The sequence below is a fragment of the Zootoca vivipara genome, chromosome 3 (assembly GCF_963506605.1).
Source record: "Zootoca vivipara chromosome 3, rZooViv1.1, whole genome shotgun sequence".
Lineage (NCBI taxonomy): Eukaryota > Metazoa > Chordata > Lepidosauria > Squamata > Lacertidae > Zootoca > Zootoca vivipara.
Window position 1 is genome coordinate 23,675,322 of NC_083278.1, and position 21,468 is coordinate 23,696,789.

Here is a 21,468-nt window from a genome sequence, read left to right on the forward strand (position 1 = left end):
TCTAGAACCCATCCTGAAAGCAAAGTCTCTTAGACAAAATGTTCTTTCGCCATCATATTTAGAATGCAGTCTTGCATTTTTAGTTACAGCCACTTTTTACAACCGGCAGGCCACAGGTTCCCTCCTACATGCTTCTCTCTCTCTCTCTCTCTCTCTCTCTCTCTCTCTCTCTCTCTCTCTCTCTCACACACACACACACACACACACACACACACAGAGAGAGAGAGAGAGGGGGGGAGGGATGCATGGAGATGGAATGGCAAACAATTTAGTGGTGTGGGATCTGGCGCAAGATACTGATTTCTTTACTTAACATAAAGGATAGGGAAGTGTTTAGTTACAACAATATAATATGACGCGGAAGGGAAAAAATGACACGTGGAACTTCCACCCGCTTCTTTTTTTAAAAAAAAATAAAATCCTGGTAACCAGATTTGGCTTACAAACAGTGCCAAATCCTATGCTTGAAAAACCCAAGGTTTTTTTTTAGCAAAGCAATAATTTATAAGAACATGCCTATTTTGCACATATTTATGTAACTGGCACGCTTTATTCTTAATCTAATAGTTGATATTTTGAAACTTGGAATTTGAAAGTCAGTGTGTTGTGGTGTCAGGAGGTCAAATTTTCACACAATTTGCCAATCTCCTTGTGTTCTCAAGTGCAAGATGTTAACTGTCAAAATGTTTTGGCAGTTCCTTTGGCTCCTTATAAACAGGTGTGCCCATCACAAAAAGCAACATTGTCATTATCACTAATTAACATTGCTAATTTGAAGTTGTTGTTAATCACTTCCTAAATTTGAATATTCTGTGAAGACTAAAAATGAGTACGGTAGAATAAGTTCATTTGACTGGTACAAACTACCATATTGCAATTACAAGCTTTGGGTTGTATCCAAAGTTTGTGATACACAGAGTAGACCTACTGAAATTTATCAACATGGCTACCTTAGAACCATTAATTTCAATTGGTCTACTTTGAGTAAACGTAGTGGGTACAACCCTTTATTAAGGCTGCATTAGGGTCTAAAATACATTGTTAAACTTTTGATTTATTAATGCATTGTAAAGTTAAAATTAAAAAACCTGACTGCTTTTGTTTGTTTGATATATTTTACCCCACCATATCACTAAACATTCCAGCCCAAAAAAACTCCATAAGTTTCAAAATTTAAAATTAAAATCTAAAAAGAGGAACAATAGTTAAGAACAAAGGGTAGCATAGCAATCAGTTCACAACAATACTAAGCAGCGACAAATAGAACAACACAACATCCTAAATGAAAATGGCTCAACAAATACAACTGTTTTCACCTGGTGCCTATAATTAATACAGCTAAATGACAAGTATACAGACTTGGGAATCATAGAATCATAGAGTTGGAAGAGACCACAAGGGCCATCCAGTCCAACCCCCTGCCAAGCAGGAAACACCATCAAAGCATTCTTGACATATGGCTGTCAAGCCTCTGCTTAAAGACCTCCAAAGAAGGAGACTCCACCACACTCCTTGGTAGCAAATTCCACTGCCGAACAGCTCTTACTGTCAGGAAGTTCTTCCTAATGTTTAGGTGGAATCTTCTTTCTTGAAGTTTGAATCCATTGCTCCGTGTCCGCTTCTCTGGAGCAGCAGAAAACAATCTTTCTCCCTCTTCCATATGACATCCTTTTATTTAAAGGTCTATTTAAAGCCAGTGGATCACTTCAGTGAATACCCAAATGTTAGTCACCATCTATCTAAACTCAGTTATACATCAAAGTACCCATTATGCTCTGCATTTCATGTTTCTATATTCAGGTAGGTAGCTGTGTTGGTCTGACACAGTCGAAATATAAAAATAAAATTAAATGTCCAGTAGCACCTTAGTGAGCAACTAAGTTTGTTCTTGGTATAAGCTTTCGTGTGGCATGCACATTTCCAGGCCCGGCTCTAGGTGTAGTCCCGGTGGCGCAGGGCGCCAGGGCCGGCAGGGGGCGCTGCGCGACAAAGCCGCGCGGAAATTGTAATTCAGCAACTTCTCTTTCAAGTCTGTTTCTGAAATTCTTTTGTAATAAGACAGCTGCTTTGAGATCTTGTATTGAATGTCATAAGAGATTGAAGTGTTCTCCTACTGGCTTCTCTGTCTTGTGATTCCTGATGTCAGATCTATGTCCATTTATCCTTTGGCGTAGGATTTGGCCTGTTTGTCCAATATAGAGAGCTGAAGGGCACTGCTGGCATTTGATGGCATACACAATGTTAGAAGATGAGCAATTAAATAGTCCTGAGATGGTATGTTGGATGTTGTTGGGGCCAGTAATGATGTTGTCTGGGTGTATGTGGCAGCAAAGTTGGCATCTGGGTTTATTGCAGGCTCTGGTACCAGTGTCCATGTTGTCTGGTGGTTGTATTATTGTGGGTGAGGAGTTGCATTTCATGTTATTAGGCAACATTACCATCTTCCTTTTCATTTCTGTGAAGAGCCTCCAAATATGTGTCTGTCTAAACTTTGTGGTTGAGCAGCAAAGGACAGTGGGCACCCATCTCCACTTAAGAGCTTCCAAGGACATTTGACCGACTATCATTATAGAGACGAAATGCATTCGTTTATTCATAGGCATTGAGAGTTGATCCTTCACCATGCTGTTCCAGGAACATAATATTAGCAAGTGGGTAGTAGTTACTAACACTTCTCAGTTAAATGTCATATTGGATGTACTGTTATGCTGGACTCAGGGCCCTGCTTATGGGCTTCCCAGAGGCTTCTGGGTGGCCATTGTGACAACAGGATATTAGACTAGATGGGCCTCTGGTCTTGACCCAGTAGGTCAGAGGCAGTAAACGCTTCTAAATACTAGGTGCTGGAAAGTGCAGGAGCAGAGATTGTTCTTGTGCTCCTGTCCTTGTTGGGTTCTTCTTCTTTTTTTTTTTTTTTTGAACATACTTTTTATTAATTTTACAAAATACAAAAAAGCAAAAAAAAGGTACATACTTAAACCCCTTTTCCACCTCCTTCCTACCCACCCACATGGGTCCTCCCCTGCCACAGAAGTATCCCATGTATGTGAACAGTCAGAGATGGTCCATTTTATGCTTGGGTTTCTGTCCTCCCCCCCCTCCCCTGACCCCAAAGCCCCCCCCTGCCACCAGGGAGCTCCAGCAAACCAGGGCAGTACGCAGGAGGACATCCATCCAACCATCTATTGTCATACCAAAAAAAAAAAAAGAGAAAAATAGAAATAGGAAAAAAGGGGAAAAAAAAAAAGGAAGGGCGAAAAAAGAAAAAAGAAAAAACAATACAAAACAAAAAAATTTTCTTGCATTCATAGTTGTAAAACCATATTTTGTGGGCTTCCCCTCCCCCCCCTTCCCCGGTTTTCATCCCTTTTTTATCATCTGCAACAGTTTCTTACTTTATAAAAATACACCTTTGCATCTTATACAACTTATAAATCAATTGTTAACATTTTCATCTAATATTCAAATCACTGAGAAATCAAACTCCCATTTTCTCTTCCCGTGCCTAATTTTTTGTTTTTTCTCCCTCTATAAGCCTCCATATTTTCACATTTTCCAAAATCCATTCACTTTTAAAACTATAACTATTCTCAATTTAACCTTACATCCCCGATTGCCGGCTTCCCCCCCCAATCCAGCAAATTCCAAAATCAGCAGACCAGTTATAAACCTGTTAATCCATCCTTAATCACAACATCACTTTCCCTTCACCCCACCCCCTGTTTACAGTCTTTTGTCATCCAGGCCACCATACAGGACCCCTGAATTTCTTCTCTTCTCTGCATATTTTTTCCTTCTTCCCTGTGGGCGTTCTGGAGTTCCAATGATACCAATCGTGCCCCCCTCAAAAGCAGGGCACTCCATCCAACTTTTTGTAGAGTAGAGTCATCATTTTTTTCGTGGTGTGCTTCATTTTGTGTTGAATCATCACAATCCTCATCTTCTTCTTTTCCTTCCCCATCATTGTCATTCTCACATTCATCTTTTTCAGTGTCAAAAGCTTCATCTCCTAAAAAATCATATTCCGCCATCACCTCCTGGAATTTTTCCTGTAACTCTTGCCGTCGTGTCTCCTCTTGACATAACTCTATTCTTGTTTCCCACATTAAGGTCAAAACAGACCGCTGGAACTCAGGGGAACACTTTTTTGTTGACATATTTCAGTCCTGCCAAGGTCAAAACTTGTCACGTGGGGTGGAATATGATCACAGTTTATTTTTCGACTCCATTTTAACAAGCTGGCTGCATTCTTCAAGTCTTATTGACAATAAAGTTCGAACTCACATTTCACAAACACTTAAGCCAAAAAAGAAATTCCACAAAGTCCAGAAATACAAAGTGAAGTAAAATTTGACTTATAAATCCTGACAACTCACTGGGTTGTCTGGGCTGCCGGCTCCCGAGTGGAAAGGTTTTTTCTTAGGCTGTACCTCTTATTGCAGGGCATCATAAACCGCAGTCTCTCTCCCCTTTTCACCCTGCATCAAAGGGGAGATTCTCTTTGATGCCTTTGAGGGATCCTTTGAATTGTAAATCTTCTGTTTATGGCTTCGGGTTTCTATTTACTGTCTCTTTTGTTGCCGTGGGGGGGGGGTGGCTTCCTCTTTTCTCCCCTCTCTCCCAGATCCAAATTGTTTTATAATAATCCAAATCATGAGATTACTTACAGTCTTTTCCAATCATTTTATTTTCGGAAGAATCCAGCGCTCTCCGCCTTCGGCTTGAAGCTTCTCCCTGCTAGAATAACGTTGCCGCTCAAAATGGCCCCCGCGACTTCTACCCTCCTCGCTCCGGAGCTCTTATTAGAGCTAGCCGAAGAGTTGGGGAGTCCGGATTGGGTCTGTGCCGAGCAAATTGCCCTCGGGACGCCCTTCCCGAGGTTCTAAGGGGCGCAGCGTCGCTCTCGCTGCCCTCCCCACTCCTAGCAGAGACGGGCCGTCTCGGAGACGAGACGAAGCCCCGCCGATCGACGCTGGCGCTGAACCCGGAAGCCCTTGTTGGGTTCTTCTTGTAGGCCTCTGGTCGGTTACTGTGAGATCAGGTTGCTGGACAAGACGGGCCATTTGTCTCATCCAGGAGACTGTTCTTATATCCCTACTTTTTAACGTTTTCATGTAACAGTTTGGTAAAGAGAGAAGGAAGCACCCTAAGCATTTTGAAACTTTCAAGTCCTTTCTTACCCTTCCCTAGTGAGAGGTGGAGCAAACAGAAGCCTGGCTTCACTTCTCAGCATGTGTTACCGGAGGGCAAACAGAAAGCCATGTTCCACAGCTAGTAAGTCGAGACTTTTAAAGGAGAACATTGAATAGAGAATTCTTAGGATCAACTGAGTAATTCAAGTCATACCCTTTGATTGCCAAGCATCTATGGGTGGGTGAGACAAGAGCTACCAGTGAACAGTTATACTCACTGACAACAAAAGGTAAAATATAGTAAGCCATGTGCCTCCCTTTCATAGCATATAACTGACAGAGTTCAAACAGCGATGGAAGAAATTTGACCTCTTGAGCACAATTACACACTATGTGGGTTTGCAGCTTCATAGTCATTTCTCTTCATCAATGCATACAGACACACAGATCAATGTAGAGGACAAAAACAAGATTGTGACCCAATCCTAACAGCTGGCAAAACTAACAAAACAGGTGCTGTAGGAATTTTCCCAAAAAACTTTGGAAGGCCAACTTTGCTTTTGCATTGTTATATTATTACATGTACATATTCCGATGAACATGTTCAGAATTGTATTGGAGCAGCTTGATTTAAAACCAGACAGTTTTAACAACTGTTTTCAATCAAGATGAAAGGCTTACTTAAACCATAGATTTCAAGAAGTTTCCTAACACTGGCATTCCGAGCATGCATACAACACTGGTTGTGAAAACTATTAAGACAGCTTGTCTATTGTGACCAAATAGAAAGTTTATTGTGGGTTTCCACAATGCACACCCCCTTTTTGAACCATCATTTTTGTAAGTTTCATGTGTTCAACCTCAGTTCTTCTTGTACAAAATAATATTTCTAATTTTATTAGAAGGAGACAGAGTTGTTTATGCACTGCTACCCTATTTGCCATAATAATGAATTGCTGAGCCATAAACAAATTTGTCATTTTGATTAGAATACTTGCATTAAGATACATTTTAAAGGTTTTGTTTTACTCATATTTCTTTTTTGGTATAAAAACCACGAGCTTATATAGATGGCACCGACCTTGCATCTATTGGCTTATCTTATACATGGGGTGATTTGTCCCCCTGCAGAAAATTCACCCCTTCTTCCATGTCCAGTTTCTCCAACAGAATCTCTATTGCTGGAAGGGGGCCTCACCTTCCAGTCTTGGTCCAGGAGCATTTGTCCTCGTTTAGACTCTTGAAGCTGATACTCTTCCCCCCCTCCACCTCTCCACTGCTGAAGTAATTTGAGTTTGCTTCCTCTTTCTGTGCTTCTCTCCCCTTGACCTTTGGCCACCTTGCATTCTCATACCCATCATCAGGGTTACCAGCACATTGTTCCCTCAAATCCATATTCTGCTTCCTCATTTCAGTGCAGAGGAAAGCTCTTCACTCCTATGCCTTTCCATGCATAGAACTGTGTATTCATCCATGCATAGAATATATATTCTTGAAAAATTCACTTAACATCAGCTTAGAAAATCTGGCAACTACATGTCAAAGGGAGCCCTTCTTGCGAAGATCAGCACATTCATCAATGCTGAATTATAGGGACAAAGCAGTGTATCAGCACTGTCAATCTTGATGGGTTACTGGTAAACTAGGATTTTTTTTAAGTTAATCTGTTATTCAAGAACTGTAGGAAGACTTCAGCAAAAACATTCACTAGAAAGGAAAGACTTAATCCCTTGATCACAATGGTACCTTTTTAGCAAAACTGACATATCAGAAAGCTTTAATCTATTTGCTTGGATTGTATAGGCTTTGTTTGTTTTCTTCTACGATATCTATACTATGAGGAAGATTGCTGAATTTGCTTTTTTATTGTTGGAAATATTTGTTTGGAATATGATCAACTGGTTGGGTGTTTTTTTTTCTTCATTTTTCTAATGGGAACAATGATTACTTTAAAATGCAGAGACTCTAGAGAGCAGAGTACTCCTAAAAGCATCAAATCCACACACAGAGATGTCTGCAACCCATTAGGCACCATTCAAGTACATAGGTTTGTGCATCTTTAATTTCCCATATTCTTTTGCTAAAAGAAGAGTACAAGCAATGAAGCTGTCTCAAGAAAACTAGCACTGTAATCTTCCCAAGGTGTCTCATTTCAGTGTGGAAATCAAGTTAATTCCTCTTTCTGCAAGGATTATTTAACATTTAAATCTAAGTATTACTTTTATTTAAAAATAGCTATATCATTTTAGGGGAAACGTTATTAATTTCACTCAGCTGCATAGTTGTACCCCTTCAGTCAAACTTATTGAATGCCTATGTTGTGGGATTCTGATATATGTGGTGTTAGGAGTACAAAATCTGTCAAGTTTAGAGATACCACAATTTTTGCTACCTTTGGGGAAAGTAGTTTAATATATGACAGACTTCATAAATGGCACCCAACAGGCCCCTGTAGGAGTTAAACAACTTTTCAAAAATTGGACAGGTGTAGGCTTTGGCAATTATTTTGTAACTGCAGTTGCTCAAGAGGCTAATTAGGGACTGAAAATTATATTTTTGTCTTGTTGCTGGCAAAGTCTTTTGAACTATTGCCCTCAAGACTCTATCGTGTTAAATAAAACAGCAAACAAATGTGATTACAAAAGATTCTCAATAAGCTATTACTAGGCATTTCCCACTTCTAATCCATTTTAATTATGTTTAATTAAAATATTTCAAATCAGATGGTAATTAAACAATTCTGGGAGAGGGGCAAGCCTGTATACCAACTTTCCGTGTTCCAGAATATTAATGCTGGGTGTGTCTTGGAGGAAAACACATTTCCTGATGCAAACCTTACTTTATTCTTCCAGAGGACAGGCTCCAGAAGGAAATGGAGACATTCAGAAGCACTGGGAAACTCTAGTATGCTAGGGCAATATAGGTTTGGATTATCTGGAAGGGCTGGTCCTGGAAGGGTTCTTCCCATGCACTATTAAGCTGTCTTTCTTTATAACACAAAGGAGTCAGGTTCGGTGACTGTCTGCTCCTTGCATTTTTACAGTGGGTACAGTACTTCACATACAATGTCCTTTCCTCTTGGAGCTCTGAGAAGCCAATCAATAGGTGTACGGTGAGGATTGATTAGACCGGAAGCAGTTTAAGATAGGTTGCTTACACTCTCAGGAATAGGTTCCCATCACTGGGGAATAACAAGTGGATCCGCTTCCTCCTCCATGACAATGGAGAAGTTTGGCAGGAAATGGTCTTCATTTGCCCTATGCACTGAGTTCTGTACTAGGATTTCCTTTACCAGGCAGAGAAAGCACCTAGACTCAAGGAGTTCAGTGAGCAGACACCTATAACACAGTGAAGAAACTTGGCTCTCCAAAGTACCCAAGGTTATTAAACAGTGTCTCATTTGGACAATATGAATAGTGGTAGTTTATCTGATGAACCCTAAGCACTTGTGTTCTAGGTTCAAAGCAACAAACCTTTCTTAGTCATTTTCTAATACACATTGTCCGCGCAAGCAGACTCTTCTTAAATAAGCTAAATTCTGTCCCACTCTTGTACAAACAGATGAATGGACCTTTTCTACAGTGGCTCCCCTTCTGTGGAATGCTCTCCCCAGGGTGGTTCGCCTGGCGCCTTCATTATACACCTTTAGGCGCCAGGCGAAAGCGTTCCTCTTTTTATTTTCCTTGCCATTGCCGACTATATTTCAAGTCGTCATGGGAAAAGTATTGGGAAAAGTTTTCAATTAGCAATAATCTTGCCTCGGATTAACCTCATTGGCTACGATACTGCCACTGCACAAAGCTAAAAGCGTTCCTCTTTAACCAGGCCTTTGGTTGGTTTGATTGACATCCTATGCCATTTTAAAATGTGTTGTGGGTTGTTGTTGGTTTTCTTTTGATTATGTACTTTGTGGTTTTATATTCTGATTTTATCCTGTGAACCGCCCTGAGACCTACAGGTATAGAGCGGTATATGAATTCAAGAAATAAAAACAATAATAAATTATTATTGTTGCTGAGATTCCGAAACAAGTGTGCACAGCCTACACTACTGGATTAAACCAGGACCACTTTCTCCATTCACTGTCCATTAACACACACACTGCCTTATTAATCTAGAGAAAAGAAAACATATGACCTTAGTGAAATCAGGGCAACATTAACAGAATGTTAGTTTTTTAATAAAAAAAACACCAGGAGAAATAAAGAAGCATTTTTATTTTATTTTATTGTAAAGGGAGAGAAAGATATATTACTATTTGAAAAGAGCCATTTTAAATTACTTAGGTTTCTTCAGTTCTGATTTATAAATGTAAATAGAAGCATTTAATTAGGGCCACCCATTTCTTCTAAGCCCTTATAGACATTTTGGTAACACTGAAATGTAGTTTTAAGGTCAGCAATTATAATTTTTACAGGTCAGTATTCTTCATTCCACATTTGGTGTGAGTTTTGCCAGTTCATTCCTATCTACTCTTTCTCATTAAAGATTTACAGATTTTTCTTTTACTAAAGGTACTGTAATCCAGTAAATAACTTGTTGATGATTTATTGTACTGAAAAATCTAATAATATCACAGAATAGTTGAAAGTTGATGAATGTTCACAATACAACTGAGCTTAATAGGAATTCAGCAATGTTGAAAATGACAGTTTGTCTTTTTAGGTGTACTGTATATAATATCAGCAATATGTTATGACAACATTGTACAGTTAATTCTGGGGTAATAATTATCATGTTGCAATATTAGCCCCGAATCAGCAACAGCAACCTAATTGTCCATAGTTATAGTAAATGGAGCCACATAACGCCATGGGCCCATCATAACACTGAACTTACATTCTTCCACTTGTTAGTGGTCAAAAAATTTAAATACTTAGATATTCACTTCCAATTCAGAATGCTTGGAAAAACCATCACAAGTTTGCACTAAACGTGGCAGATACCTGTTCTTTGGCTATCACCTGTTGGTTGGTTAGTTAGTTAGTTAGTTAGTTAGTTAGTTAGTTAGTTAGTTAGTTAGTTTCCAATAGAGGAAACCAATATGTTCCTGCTACACTAAAGGTTTTCAATGTCAAAGTAAATCCAAAACTACTGTATGGCATACCATTATGGATTCGTGCTGTTGACCACTCACTGGAACGCAGGCAATCAAAATCCCTTCATAAAATCCTGGGTATGCCGAACTGTGTCCCATATGCCTGGAAACCGGAAAAGGGCCTATGGGAACTAGATCATGGTTTATCACCATAAAATTCCTTTCAAGTCTGACCCCTCTTCTCTAATTTTCCATATGCTGTTGGAATCCCGCCGTTCCAAATGGTTAGCTTGTTGTTGTTGTTGTTGTTGTTGTTGTTTAGTCATTTAGTCGTGTCCGACTCTTCGTGACCCCATGGACCATAGCACACCAGGCACTCCTGTCTTGCACTGCCTCCCGCAGTTTGGTCAAACTCATGTTCGTAGCTTCGAGAACACTGTCCAACCATCTTGTCCTCTGTCGTCCCCTTCTCCTAGTGCCCTCAATCTTTCCCAACATCAGGGTCTTTTCCAATGATTCTTCTCTTCTCATGAGGTGGCCAAAGTATTGGAGCCTCAGCTTCACGATCTGTCCTTCCAGGGAGCACTCAGGGCTGATTTCCTTAAGAATGGATAGGTTTGATCTTCTTGCAGTCCATGGGACTCTCAAGAGTCTCCTCCAGCACCATAATTCAAAAGCATCAATTTTTCGGCGATCAGCCTTCTTTATGGTCCAGCTCTCACTTCCATACATCGCTACTGGGAAAACCATAGCTTTAACTATACGGACCTTTGTCGGCAAGGTGATGTCTCTGCTTTTTAAGATGCTGTCTAGGTTTGTCATTGCTTTTCTCCCAAGAAGCAGGCGTCTTTTAATTTCGTGACTGCTGTCACCATCTGCAGTGATCAAGGAGCCCAAGAAAGTAAAATCTCTCACTTGTACCAAGTGGTTAGCTTGTACCAAGAATAAAATTTAAACCATTGGCCTATCATTTGATTTGTGACTCATGCTTCCACTGTTATAAGTATTTCAAACAATTAAGAGCAGATTTCTAGAAATTGAATTCCAAATTCTCAGTCGTGCAGCCCATAAATCTTGCTCTCTGTTGGAGTTAGGGATCTTACGATGTACCAGTGGCCCGGGTACTATTTTATAGTTACAAATGGTATGACAGGTTTTAGGAAGAAGTCTGCAAATACTGTCAATTTCCTCTTAGATAACATCTCATTGTATTGTGAGCATTTTGCTGCTTGAAAGCCCATAAAATGTCACTCATGTTCTAATGATAACCTTGCACACTGGGATACGCAGACAGTTTCAATATAGCTTTAAGTCTTATACTTTTGTTTGTTTTTTTAACACTCAGAATATACTCTGTGCCCTTTGTACCATCCCCAACAATCTTTGCTGCAAAAAGCATGGCAGGTTGCAAGAACATCAGAGAAATAAAAGGAATCCTAAACATAATAGAGGATGGTGAGGAACCCTAAGCTTTTGTTGATAGGGACAGGGAACAGGGGGTCATTCGTGACCAATTCAGCTCTGGCACCAAGAGCTAAAAGCCAAAGCCATTTTACACAAAGCAAAGAAATGACAGGAAAGGAAAGAACAGCGAAGCAAAAAGGAATGACAGAACCACTTCTTAATAGGAAGGCTGGCAATTCAGCCCACAATCCAGCTGATTGAAAGCAATTGGATTTAAGGAAGTTCTTTTCCCTTCACCCAACTCGGGTTAAACATAGCCCTTCAGATTCATTGGATAGCAGATTATTCTCGACATAAGCAGTGCAAAGGCAAATAACTGCGCCTGTTTCTTTTTCTTTCTTTCTCTTTTGTTTTGTTAGGAATTTTGAAAGGGGGTTGCCAGGCCCATCTAATGCATGAATCCAGCACGTGTTAAAAGCTAACCAAGCCTTCTAAATCTGGGAAATAGCCAAGCTAGCTTCCTGGTGAGCCGACGGGGGATTAAGGGGCTCTGTGCAAGATAGCAAAATGGGTGGGGACCCCTCCCTCAACAGGCAAAGCCAGAGCTTGGAGTTGGAGTTTTGCAGCGATGTGACCTAAAAGTAAAGCAGCAAGCAGGAGAGAAAGTCAAAGCAATATTTGAGAGCTATGTTTTATTTTTGTTTGAATCCGAGGTGGCTGCTATGGGAGATTGGGAGAAGCAAGACCCTTTTGGGATGTTAATGCTGTGAACCCCTCCATCATAGGCTCAAGTTGTATATATGCATAAATAAACTATACATCATAAAGACACCACAGTATCTACTGTGTCTCATTCCAAAAGGAAACTCACCTGCAACCCCTAGAATCTCGCACCGTTCGGGGCGGCGTTCAACAGCATCATTGGCTAAAAAAGTGAACTGTCTTTCAGAGCCAACAGTGATGCCTGTATGAGTAATAAAGATCAGATATTCAGTGAAGGGGGTTAACTCCCTCTTCATTAGTTTTTTTTTATTAATGTAAAATATTGATTGCCTACTTCATTGTAACAATAATCCCAGAGAGGGCTAGGCAAAATACTTTAAAAAAACACATAATAATGGTATAAATATAATTACAAGGGCAAATATGAGACTTCTAAATAACTATAAATATGGGACTTCGTGACCCCATGGACCAGAGCCTGCTGTGCTCTGGTCCATGGGATCACGAAGAGTCGGACACGACTAAACAACTAAACAACAACAACAAAATAACTATTACAATATGTTTGAACTCCATAGCCTCGGCAGTGACTTAAATGGTGTTAGGATTAAAAATAAATAAATCCTTAAGCTGTTTTCCTGCGGTTTGTTTCACAGTGTCTCCAACAGATGAAATAAGCTGCTTTTCAAACAAAAGCTTGATCCTGTAAGCCTATATGGGTTTTACGGATTGCTGCAATGCCTTGATTTATCAAAATGTTTTAAGACAATGATGAGTCTCTTCAAATTTACCTCCACATTTGCTGCTAGGCATATATTTGCACCACCAGCTGAACAGAGTTCACTTTTCCCTTATGCGTTTTCCAGAGAGTACTCTATGGGCACATAGCGCTGCCATATTGTTAGATCTCAGCAAGCCATAGCCTATTCAGTGGGGAAACCAACTGGGAGCCCTATGTTAAGCAAGTCTGAGTTCCCAAAAGAAAGCAGGGTGCGTGTAATGATACATATTTAAAGCCCTGATATGCTACCTCTATGTGATGCATGAAAAAGAGTTGCTACAGATGGAATAGCCATTGTACAAAGAATAACTGTTCTCAAATTTCCTGCTTTTTCAAAAATAAAAACAATATCTATTCTATGTTTGTTTGTTTCTCTAGAGAATGAACACACAGCCTTCAATTAACTAAACAACCAGATTTTTTTAAAAAAAAAACACACCAAGAAATTAAAAGTTGATAGAATAGTAGGAGAAAATTTTTGTTTGGCAAAAAGTATTTTACCCAATGTATCTAATAATATTTTCTTTTGGTATTGCAGGTTAGCACTCTAGACTGGGTACGAGCTGAAAAAACCTATAACCTCTGTGAGGTTCTATTTAAAGTCCACAAGGTAGGTCTCCTGTTAAGTTATGGACTACAATTGGAATGGGAGGCTGTGATTTTCAAAAATTAAAATAGAATGTGTTCCGATTAATTTTCTTGAATAAGAAATAGTTAGCCAAAACTTAGTCTACATTGGAAAGCTAGTTCCCATCAATGAACTATTGCCATTATTTGTGTTTGATGATCAGGTCTTGGCTCATTCTGAACAAATGCGGACAATTCTTAAACCCAATCTAATTTTTATATCAAGGGTAGCCAACATGGTGCTCTTCCGATATGGCTGCAGTATAACTCACAACAGTCCCAGCCAGGAATAATGCGAGTGCGTGTTCAACCACATCTGGAAGTACCATGTTGGCTATCCCTATTCAACACAATCTATTTCATATATCATGTATGGTGGGGGGAGTAAGATTGCCCCTTACAGATGTTCCTGTGCATAGCTTAGTGGTATAACAACTATTTTGCATGCATAAGGTTCAAGATTTGGTGCCTAACATCTCAAGTTAAAATAATTTCAGGTAATAGGGCTGACTGACACCCAGGAGGGATGCTTCCACCACAAGGCTGGATGAAACAAAGGTCTGCCAGTAGAAGGCAACTTCTAAGGCATGGCTTTCTGGTGGTTCCTGTCCAGTCTTCATAACTGCCTCCAGAAGGCGTGGCTTGGGGAATGTTGCCACCCATGCTGTTTTAATACTTGACCAAAATTATATGGGGTTTTGGAGTGTGTTGCCCTCAGTATGCTGATTATATGCAGTTCTGTTTCTCCTTTACAGTACAAGCAGGTTTGGTGCTGACTTTGAGACTTTTTTTTTTTTTGTATAAAGTAATATGCAGGTCTAAAACATCAAGTCCAATCAAATCACATATGCCTGAACAGTTAACTGGTCACCCAGATAAGCTACAAGAATCAACTATTTTATGATCCTGGTGGAATGTACATGTTTTGAATTTTGCATGCATTCCGTCATTAAACATTACAGCTGAATGTCTGATAGCCCTGGAGAAAAGGAAAGCACACTGAATGGCTGGGAAGTTGATAGATATCTTGATAGATAGACACATTCAGTTCTTACCCAAGGACTGATGCATGCCCTTTATTTTCCTAATATTCTGGTAGGGTTAATTTCAAGAAGCCAACTTAACAGCAAATTCTGATGCTACGTTTTCATTCTGAGGTGGGGAGGGAAAGAGTTGGAAATAAGCTGCCCAAGATTCAGTCCTTCACATTCCTGACATTTTAATAAATGAACACTTAATTGTCAGTCTTGATGAATACATTAACTGAAACACAAAAAGCTTCAGTGTACAAGTCTAGCCATTCTTCTGTTGACACTTCAGTATAAATGATAATGAAGGAAACGTAGAGCAAATCAATTAGGTTGGAGTAAACTTAATTTTCAGAAGAGATTAAAGCTTCTCTATTATAAATTCTAAGGCGCAGTTTGCTCTGAAGAAAATGTTCCTTTGAGTTGTTTATGCAGGCAAGTTTTTCCTTGCTGACTTTTCATGATACGAACTTTTAAGAAAGGAATAATCTTTAATGCCCTTCATATATTGGGTGGTCTCAGACCTGCTGTCCACCTGATTCTCTCTGCTCTGTTTAGGGCCATGCATGTACAGAACCATCATCTGCTTTCAAATTCCAAGGCAGGAGTAGGATTATGCACAAAAACAGGAGCTAAAGAAGCCATTGTCCAACTACAGGCATTTGTCCCATGTTTCCATATCTGTTTTTTTCACTGTTGCACCACCATGTAGCATTAAAATAGTTCAGTGTGAATAAATGAAGAACCAATAGCAAAAAGTGTCCATAAGACTAATTGATATATATTTATATACATACATACATAGACCAAAATCAGATATGAATACGAAGTCATTTGGTTGTTGCATACTGATGAAATACTTGTTAGCCTTTTTTGCAGAAGGCATATCCCGTTTGATTTCTCCCCTCCCCTTGGTAGGTTTTCAGTCTGGGATTTTCAAAAACAAAAAACTTTACCATCATAATGTTTCCTGGCTCTACTGCTTCAGAGGGATGCCATTATGAAGATATTTAAACAAAGCAATCTGTGAAGCATAAAAACTAATATTATATGCTCATAATTAAAAATGCTGCTTGTTTGATTTGCATACCCCCATGTGCAGGATCTCTAAAGGGGATACCTGTTATTAAAATCTATCAGCATAACAGAATTGTTTGTCGCAAGCTCCAGTGTTAATTAAAACACACATGGGTGTGGATTAAAATCCACATGGGTGTGGATTTAGCATTTTAGCATATTAATATTGCTGTTACTTGTCATTTGAATATCATATTTTGGGGGTTCACCCCTACATTTGTCCACATATCAGATACCATTGAGCAAGTCGGACTGAAATACATTTTCCCCCTAGCATAACTCTGGCCTAAATGCTGCAATTCATACACTGAACTTCCAATATATGGGGTTTCCCAGTTCGCTTCAACACAAGAGTGAGGCTCTGTGACTGTACCTTACGTTGAAGCCAACAGTTTGATACTGCTTTTACATACTGGTTGTAAGCTTATTGAAGCTCCTCGGGGAATGTTGCGCTAAGTAAAAATATAAATGAGATTTACTCTGTGGGTAGACTGAATCTCTGTCATCAAAAACAATTTGCTGTATTGGGCCAAATGAGCCATTTCTATTTTCTTCATCTACTTTTGTTGTAATGAGGTGGTTGGTTGTTGTTTTTTTACTGTTTTGTATTGCTCTTTGTTAATTTTAATCTGTCTGTCTGTCTGTCTGTCTGTCTGTAAGCCATCCAGGAAATATTTGTGGTTGGGCAACATTCAATAAATAATCACCATCACATACTTTAAATCACTTTTCCCTGGTTCACCAATGGTAAAGCCAGGAGTCCCAGAAAAATAAATATAAAACATATATATTCATACTGCTTTGCTGCTGGTCATTGATGCTCAACATCACAATAGAATTGCAGCTCCTACTTTTCTGCATAACTTTAATTCTCAAATTTGAAATGCTCACATCCAGCAGGTTATGTTCCTTGATAGATGGAATTACATTAACAAGAACAAAGAGCAAGTATGTACATTTTCCAGCACTCCTTTCTGATGAAATATCGCTGGCTAAAATATGTCTTTCAGCTCTGGCTTAATGATGATTGCTGGCTACAAGCAAACTTATATCTGGGTATTCACCAAGACTATGAGCTTGAAGACCAGAGGCCGTATTGTTTCAGTGTTGTGGTTGGACATGGCAAGAGTCACTATTTCAATGTGGAACTGGGGAGTGACCTGGCAGTATGGGAGAAATCATTTCAAAAAGCAATTTTTTGGGAAGTTCAGCGAACAGGGGTAAGTAATTTTAAATGTACATAGCATGATATTTCAACATCTCTGTAAGAATAATAATTTTAAAACACATTCTGAGTATGTCCCATATATAGGAGCATGCTGAGTAGCAGCCAGTGGGGCGGTGGGGAGGGCAGACCAACAGCCTCCTTCTGACTCCAGTCTCACCTTAGGTTACCCGGACATGTTCCTGTCTGGAAGTTACACTTGATCAAGGGAAGTCTCTTGAGAATCCCTCCATTTGGCTGGCATGCAAAGGCAAACCTTCTCCCTGCTGGCAGTCCAACTTTGGAACTTCCTTCCCTTTGAAATCAGATGGATGCTCAAACTGCTGCATCTTAGATGCCAGGTTAAAACTGACAGTCATACTTTTGGATAGCAATGTTGCTGTCACTTACGATCGTTTTAATAGTTGTTTAAATTGTGTGTGTATATATATATATATATATATTAGTGTTGCTGAATGAGTTGTGTGATTTAAAGTTATTCTTATTGTTAGAGATCTGAGGCTGTAGTGTAGGATATTAATGGTCAAAATAAACAGAAGGCAATGATTTGGCTCTGTTGATAACCCATGTGAGAAGCTTCTGCTTTGACTGATTTACTTGTTCAAAGTGTGGTTTGTAGTCTAAATAGCTTGCACTGTTTACTCACTGCGCCCAGTTTGCTACAGCAGAAGAAGACAAATTTTAAGCCAAATAAATCTGATTGCACAAAAGTCAGTGGATCAATGTCAATAACGTTCTTTAACTGGACACAGTTCCTTCTACTCTGACATTTATTTATTTATTTATTTATTTATTTGGAAATGAAAGTTAAAATTTATGCCCCACATCTTAATCTGAACTCTCCTATAGAGCAAACACTGAGGTGGCAAAAATCTATCCATATCAATCTTGAGTAATGTACTTTTCCTGTAACTTCATTGGCACAAATATCACTTCCCTGCAGGTCTGTTTCGGAATACTGTTGCCAGTCTTGTTTTATTAGCTTGCATTAATTACGTTATTCTAACCACCTACCCGATTTGGAGCACATCAGATGTTACATTATATGCCCCTGCTGATGTTTTCCACTGTTGCATATTACATATTACACTATCACCTAGTGGTGTTACAAATTCTAAAGTACCCTCTATAAAATAAAATAGCTATATTTTTCTACATGCAAATAAACATTTTAGAAGCCTTAATGTAGTTACATTCTAACAGAGAAATAGTAATGACTAACTTCATTCTATATTATAAAGATAGACAGATGTGAAACCATGGTTTGTTTAGATAAGCCATGGGGGGGGAGGAAAAAAAATATAAGCCATAGTTTGTTTTAATGGCACATTTTGGGCTTAGTGGTTTAGTGTTATTATGTAATGAGCACAAATGAACCTTGGGGTCTCATGTTCTTTCTTCCACTCTCCTCCGCTTTGAGAGTTGTTGTCAAGCAGTGTCTAAATTTTAGGAAATAAATAAATAAATCACATATTTCTCTAGTAATATTTTTCACATTTTAAAATAATGCAAGTTGGATCATATGAGAACTGGCCTCATCATATTTTCTACATTATACAATGACTTTTCCATCATCCTTGTGAGGAGGCGGAAAGAGAAATTTCTGTGAACTAAATTATTTGAACCCATCAAACGAGCAGCGAAGTCCATAGATAAGTATGCTAAGTGTTTTATATCATGAAGAGAGTGGTGATAGGAGAAAAAAGATACAAAATTAAAGCCTTTGCCAATGATATAATTATACCTACGGAAGATGCACTAAATAGCATCCCAAAAGCACTAAAAAAAAGATCAAGGAATATGGAAAACTGGCTGGCTTTAAAATGAATTATACAAAAACTTATATGCTGGTGAAGAATTTGGAAATAGAAGAACATTAAAATTTACAACAATTAACAGGTATCGAAATTAAAAAGAAAATGAAATATTTAGGAATCCAAATGACAACAAAAGGTATTGATTTAATTCAGGAAAATTATGAAAAAAAAATCTGGAAAGAAATTAAAAAGAAAATGGAGAATAGGGCCAAATTAAAAATTTTGTTATTAGGCCATATATCAATCATTAAAATGTCGGTACTTACAAAAATGAGTTACTATTTCCAAAATCTACCAATATTGGGTGGTTCAAAATGCTTCAGAGAGTGGAAGAAAGACATCTCTAAATTTATATGGGGCGGCAGGAATCTAAGAATCAAATATAAAATATTAATTGACCATAGAAGAAGAGGAGGCTTCGGCTTACCGGACATGGAGCTATATCATGATGTGGCAGCACTAAATTGGATGAAAGAATGGATGGAACTAAAAAATGATGAGATACTGGACTTGGAAGGGGCAGGCCTGGGTTTTGGCTGGCATTTCTACTTAATGGAAGGAAATCTAAAAACTCAAAATATTTTCATGAATAACATCATAAGAAAATCTCTGTATAAGACATGGAGGAAGTACTGTGGCATCCTAGAACCCAAAACACTGGGGTGGATATCACCTCTGGAAGTGGCTGTGAAAAAGCGAAACAAGGGCACAAACTGGCCATCGTATAAAAATCTATTGGAGGAGGTAGACGGAGAATTAAAATTAAAGGAATACAAAGTAGTTAAACCCTATAGCTGGCTGCAATATTTTCAAATAAATAAAAGATTTCAAAAAGATTAAAAAATTGGCTTTAATAAGGAAATTTCAGAATTAGATAAAATATTAATAAGGGGCAAGAATAAATATATAAAACATTTACATGATCTATTATTGGAATGGGAAACCAAAGAGGAATTAACAAAAGGAACAATGATAAGGTGGGGACAAGATTTAGGGAAAACGATTATGCTAGAAAAATGGGAAATTTTGTGGAAAAGAGATATAAATTTTACAGCCAACTACGACTTAAAAGAAAACCTATTAAAGATGCAATATAGGTGCCATTTAACACCGGAAAAGCTAGCCAAAATGTATAGGGGAAGTAATGATATATGTTGGAGATGCCACAACGAAACCGGTACATATATACATATATGGTGGAAGTGCAAAGAAATCAAAATATATTGGGAAATGATTTATAAAGAACTGCAAAAGATACTCAAATATTCCTTCAAGGAAAAAAACAGAGTTATTTTTATTGGGAATGCTAGATGAGGAGATCTTACCAAAGGACAGGTGTATTCTAATGTATGCAACAGTAGCAGCTTGATTACTTATAGGAAAAAATTGGAAGAGTAACAAGATACCAAGCAAAGAGGATTGGCAAGTAAAAATGATATCATATTATAATTTGGCAGCAAAAACAGCAGAGATTAAAGGAATAAATTAGAAAGAAAAGGATAAAGATTGTAAAAAAATTAAAGATTATATAGCAAGCTTTGTCGAGAACACCGATCTATCAACAGATCTATGAAGGCCCAAACCAATGAATATTAAAAGGGACAGTGAGAATATAGGTATACATATGAGTAAAGGAAGAGTAAAAAGGCGCAATATAAGACTGGCTGGAAAACACAATAGGGTGGGTGGATGGTGGGGGTGGTTGATGAGATGTATATTGCTTTTCGATTAAGCAAAGATTATTTATTATTTATTGTATTTTTGGTTAGGTTGTGACAATTTTTGATTATTATTTATTATATTTTTGGTTTGTTTATGGCAATTTTTTGTACATTCTTGCAAAAAATAAATAAAGTTTTTTTAAAAAAAAAAAAGAAGAAGAAGAAGAAAGAAACATTTCAGAAGCTCTCCCAGTAGAGGGAAAAAAGTGTTTTATATCGATGCCATGTCAGTTAACGGCTACCACTACACCATGTAGCAATGAGTTCCACATCTACCGATGTGGTGTTACATCCCTGCTAACTTGATTCAGTAGCAGCTACCTCTCATCTGAAGCATATAATTGCTGCTGTGCAGCTAATGTTAAATTCAGGCAGTAGCTAAAATAGCATTATCCTTTTTTTCTTTTTTGGGGGAAAAAAATTCAATCATCTCCCTGGGACAACAATGCAAAATAAAACTTTCTATAATGGGCTCTATAAATTCAAATGAGATATTAAAAGCTGTTTAATTAGGCTAGATTTATGAGGTCATTAAAAGATAATTATCTGTTTGTTGCCAGAAGAACGGCTTTAATTACACAATTAAGGTTTAGATTGTTTTCATTATGTATAGTAATGTATTGCACTTTCACTTTTCTTGGTCATTTTTATGTCGTTAAGTCCAGTTCACTTCAAATCTAATTTTAGAAACCCACAGTCTTAAGAATCAATTGCACATCTGCCCTCAGCACTAAACTTTGGCAGTGTGGGGGTATATTTAAGTCTGTTTGGCTTTTCCATCAGTTACAAAAACAATAAAGCAAATTCCATGAATCTCACACAGACTACCTACAAGTTTAAGCCCCTAACTATAGCACCCTAATACGGCCATGGGGAAACTGGAGCCCACCTAATT

The 21,468-nt window shown here is 38.4% G+C and overlaps 1 protein-coding gene and 1 non-coding gene across 2 annotated transcripts in view; one reads left to right on the top strand and one right to left on the bottom strand.

Annotated features, from left to right (window-relative positions):
• Positions 1 to 21,468, top strand: part of SNTG2 (syntrophin gamma 2) — a 134,919-nt gene that overhangs the window by 98,896 nt on the left and 14,555 nt on the right. Inside the window, exons 14-15 of the mRNA XM_060272268.1 lie at positions 13,617 to 13,688; positions 16,821 to 17,030. Coding sequence (XP_060128251.1) covers positions 13,617 to 13,688; positions 16,821 to 17,030 — 282 coding nt within the window. The remainder of the gene's footprint in view (positions 1 to 13,616; positions 13,689 to 16,820; positions 17,031 to 21,468) is intronic.
• On the bottom strand, positions 8,803 to 8,935 carry LOC118083274 (U4 spliceosomal RNA). Its single transcript, XR_004692354.2, has one exon. It is a non-coding gene; the product is annotated as a U4 spliceosomal RNA (small nuclear RNA).